Here is a 4,580-nt window from a genome sequence, read left to right as displayed (position 1 = left end):
GTGTGTGTGTGTGTGTGTGTGTGTGTGTGTGTGTGTGTGGTACTTGTGAAGATAACTAGTGTTGTCACTAGTTTAAAAGGTTTATAGATAATCCAGATGATGTTTGTCTTTCTCAGTTTTTTTTTTTTACGGGTTTAGGAGATAAATATAATTAATCTAATAGAAAAACAATGGAAGATGTCTTCACTAATATGGTTTGTAAGATCTCTCTTGTGTACATAAGAGAAAGTGTGTGTTAGTTGTTTATGGATCACTTATTTCTTAAACTAAGAGGGAAGTAGACTTCGAAGCATGGCTGCTAGTGTCTGATGTGTTTGTATTTGCATTTATAGACCAGTCCAAGAATACCAGGAAATTATGTTTTCCTGCTTGCATTGCATTGTGCTGCAGTTTTTGTTTGACAAGCCTCTCGTGTTGTTTAGAGGGATTTTGTTCCTGGTCGTTGCATCTTAAAAATGCGCTCAGGTGCTTTCAGGGCCATGAACACAGCAGTCTAAATGATAATATATTTCTGCCAAGCTAATGCCAGACATTCAGATCTCCTGTTTCAGTTCAACATTCAGCCATATTGACATCATTTTATACGTCATTTAATAATGTTGCAGCCACAAAGTCCACAGATCAGAAACAGACACTTAATCCATCTCTGCTGCACATGATATGATATCCTCTTTCAAATCCTCACAGGATTACTTTATACTACAAAGCAGGCTTATTATGAGGAAGTGAGATGTCGTACCATTTGCTTAGTTATAATAAACCTGACCACATGCTGCAAGAGTTACTGTAAGTATAAAGCTTCCAAAATAAAGAACCATTTTGTGTTCCAAAAATAACTTTTCAGTAAACAGTTGTTTTTTCTTAGTGTGAAGAACATTCCAAAGAAACTTTTTCAACCTTGGAAATATTCCATGGATGTTAAAGGCTCTTCATGGAACCATCGATGCAAATAAATGATATTTTAAGAGTGTAGATCAGTAATCAACACCAAGAAGTCTGTTGTTTAGTGAGTAAGGCCCGATGCTGCAGTTATTTTTGTAAAAGCATTTTGAATTGAGTCATGGGAATTTTTTGAGGAATATGCAAATTCCCATGATTGTGAGTGATCATGCTTGTATGTCTCTAATCGTTCTTTTTGGTGTTTTTTTTTAGCTTGGCCTTGGTCGTGACCACGCTGCTGCTTGCAGCTGCATCTGGTAAGAATGACATTTTGCAGAATTCCACATGTTCACCTGTCAGTGTTTAATAGTAATTTGTCTGAAATGCCGAACAACCAGCCACCTTTGCAAACAGTTACTAGTGATTTGAAGAGGACTAGCGATGAAAATAATGAGCTAAATGTAGAGATTAAAAGAGAAACGTTACGGGAGGATGGATTAGTTTGGATGTAGTGATGAATTATTAGAAGCCGTAGGAGTTGGGGAATGCACCTCTACACCAGAAAGTTAAAAGAACAAGGAAGCAAAACTCGGACAGTAAGAAAAGCACTTGTAAACCACTGAAATAAGTCATGGAGAATCACCCTGATTGAAACAAACATGCCTTTACACCCACAAACACACACGTTTAGCTGCATTTGAACATACCAGAGACTATATTTAAATACACTTAAAAAGGACTTGTACCCACAATCTTTACTATGCATGGCAGTGTTTCTGACACATGTAATAGTAGAACACATTGTCACTGCTATCAAAAGTTCCCTGTTTAAAAGAGAACCCCAATAAAAGCAAAAATAATTTGTAAAAATTAATCATATATATTACAAACAATAAGTAATATTTGTGTGTGTGTGTGTGTATATGTATTACACACAATAAGTATTGTATGTTACTTGTATGCATATATACAGTATATATATAAAACACATAAAAAATGCCATTAAACAAATATTAAAATATAATTTTTCTACATTAATTTGAAGATTAAATGTGAAATTATTGCAATATAAAAGCATATTTAAAAACGTTAATGTTAGTTGCAATTAATCGCGATTAATTTCAGAAAAATGTGCAATTAATTAGTTAATTTTTTTAACTGATTGACAGCACTATACATAATATAATAATAATATAATATATAAACTATTATATATTATATATTTATATATATAATAAACAATATATATATATATATATATAATAATAACATTATTGTGTAACATAATGTATATATACTATTATTTTTAAGTTACTATTATTAAGTTTATATATTTATATACGCTATTCTATATATACTAACTTTTGCAGACATTTTTCAGCAATGGTTGAGTTACAGGTCTTATAGAGTTTTACTGTTTTGCTTGCAAATGAGAAATCTTGTATCTGTGTAATTATCTAGTCAGTAGCACAATGCTATTAACAGTGCAAACAGAATATATCGCTAATTTGTTTTTGTACACAATTTCCAAAGTGCATGTTACTATTTAGATTGAAGTATACCTGCCTTATTATAACCAGCTGTAATAATAATCAGTGTCGACTGAAATGCTTCTGAAATTTGCGTTGTTTCTGTCATGTTGTTGTGTGTTTGTGTAGGTGTGAGCGATGCAGCGATGAACATCACGGCTGTTTTGGGTCACAGCGTTACATTCAGATGTCCTTCGAACCACAGCAAACCTGTTGAACGCTTGTACATACAGAGAGTTATAAAAGATAAAGAAGACATGTACATCAATGGGTTTACTAATGGCCGCGAAATACCAGGGAAGGGTTACCAGAGCAGAACCAAAGTGAACACAATGGACTACAGCATGGAGATGAGAAACATCTCAGTCGGTGATGAAGGATCGTACATTTGTGTTTTTGTTTTCGTCGACAAAGCGTACAAACCTGAAATCTCAGAGATTTTCCTCAAAGTCACAGGTATGCCACAAGATGCAGACAACAGGGTCGGGTTGAATTCAGAATGGAAGACTCGGATCATATTCAGATTATGTGTGAATCTGAATCAAATCGACCGCAACAGACAGGAAGTTGAATTAGAATTTGAATCTGAATGACAGAAAGAGGAATTTACTGAAGTGCAATTCAAAGTAACAGAAATTTCAAAAAGACAATACAAAAATAATTACATTATTAATTTTGCTTATTTATTACCTGATATGTAGAATATATTTGATCTCAAATGATCAGATATTCTTCTAAACTAAGTTTAATTCTGTCAAAACAATTAACAGCCATCAGTACAAATTATAGTACAAAAATGATACCACACCGTTTCCAAAATTATATTAACATAGGCCTACATTTGTTTTATTTTATTAAGGAAATTAGAGCATTCTGGTAAATTTGTAAATATTATTTCTGTGAATACTCAGTATGTTATGCACGAGAATATATGTTTATATGTAATTCATACTAAAGTATGAAATGCATTGTTAAAAAACGACACTTAATTGTCTACTTTCTGAATTTTGTATGCATGCCATTAGGTACTCAAATTCAAATGCAATTCAGATTTTGAGCCATTCTCATTTCAGTTCTGGATGATGCATAACCTTGATAAACTCCTGCAGTGTGTTTGTGTGTTCATGTGTGAATAATGAAGCCATTCTGCGAAAATATCATTTGAATATGCATATATAGCCTATTTGTGTGTGTGTGTTTGTACGTCTGTTGGTTTATTTGCGTATGTAAGTCTGTCTGCGGGGGAGCGCATGCTTGTTCGCATTGGAAACTCACTGCTGACTAAGGATTCTGGGATGGTTGCATTGACGTGGGTTTTGGGGAAGTGAAACGTTGCAGGGGGGAACCTCTCCGGATCTCTAAAATGTCACTTATTCCACTGTTCTTTTCTTTTTACAGCCGAGTACAGCGTCCCCACAATCACGCCTGACTGCAGTGAACATAGACGAGGCGTCAGCGGCACGGGGATGAGCTGTCACTTAAGCTGCTCGGCGGTGGGAGGATACCCACAGAGCACCGTCAGATGGGCGGGGCTTAATCCAAGTCTGACGAATGTATTTTACAACTGGAGTTTAGCACATAACGACTCCAAAACATGGACCATCAACCAAACCATCATGTACAACTGCGACCAGCCAACCAATGTCAGCTGTGCTGTATGGGGCGCTGTTTCCCACACCATCACCATATGTAAGTGTGTTGGATGTTAAAGGAGACATATTATGCCCCTTTTTACATTATGTAATATAAGTCTCTGGTGTCCCCAGAATATCTAGCGTAGCGTTAGTTCTGGCAGGTCACGTTAGTCAAGCTCGCATCAGCTGACTCTCAGCTGATCCCCATCTACCTATGGGAATACGACACCTATCTAAGTATTCATATATAAGGTCCCGCAGTAGTATCAGCAGTTTTCGCATTGCTCAATAGCTAATTATCCTCCTCCATCCCCAGCTCCTCCTCTGTCAGTCAGGATTCAGCCTTCTGATTCTCCTTTGAATCAGACTAATTCTAAACTGGGTACATAACATTATTGAACTTTAATGATATCTGCGATACATTTATGTTGGTTCTGTTCTGTTTACCCTGGGGAGGGTAAACAGAGACTGCATGGATGCGCAGGGAGTTCTTGCCCAGAACGGAACCATACCGCCAATCCAAACTGTATGCTAATTG

At 35.9% G+C, this 4,580-nt stretch overlaps 1 protein-coding gene across 1 annotated transcript in view; it reads left to right on the top strand.

The window, feature by feature from the left end:
• LOC107551855 (selection and upkeep of intraepithelial T-cells protein 4-like) overlaps positions 1 to 4,117 on the top strand; it is a 12,092-nt gene extending 7,975 nt beyond the window's left edge. The window contains exons 4-6 of the mRNA XM_016233612.1: positions 1,153 to 1,196; positions 2,538 to 2,864; positions 3,807 to 4,117. Of these exons, the coding sequence (XP_016089098.1) occupies positions 1,153 to 1,196; positions 2,538 to 2,864; positions 3,807 to 4,117 (682 nt within the window). The remainder of the gene's footprint in view (positions 1 to 1,152; positions 1,197 to 2,537; positions 2,865 to 3,806) is intronic.
• The last annotated feature ends 463 nt before the right edge of the window (positions 4,118 to 4,580 follow it).

Source organism: Sinocyclocheilus grahami, unplaced genomic scaffold (genome assembly GCF_001515645.1).
Source record: "Sinocyclocheilus grahami isolate Dianchi unplaced genomic scaffold, SAMN03320097.WGS_v1.1 scaffold436.1, whole genome shotgun sequence".
NCBI classification, from domain to species: Eukaryota; Metazoa; Chordata; class Actinopteri; order Cypriniformes; family Cyprinidae; genus Sinocyclocheilus; species Sinocyclocheilus grahami.
The sequence above is the reverse complement of the archived record's forward strand: the minus strand, read 5'-3'. Positions and strand labels throughout refer to the sequence as shown.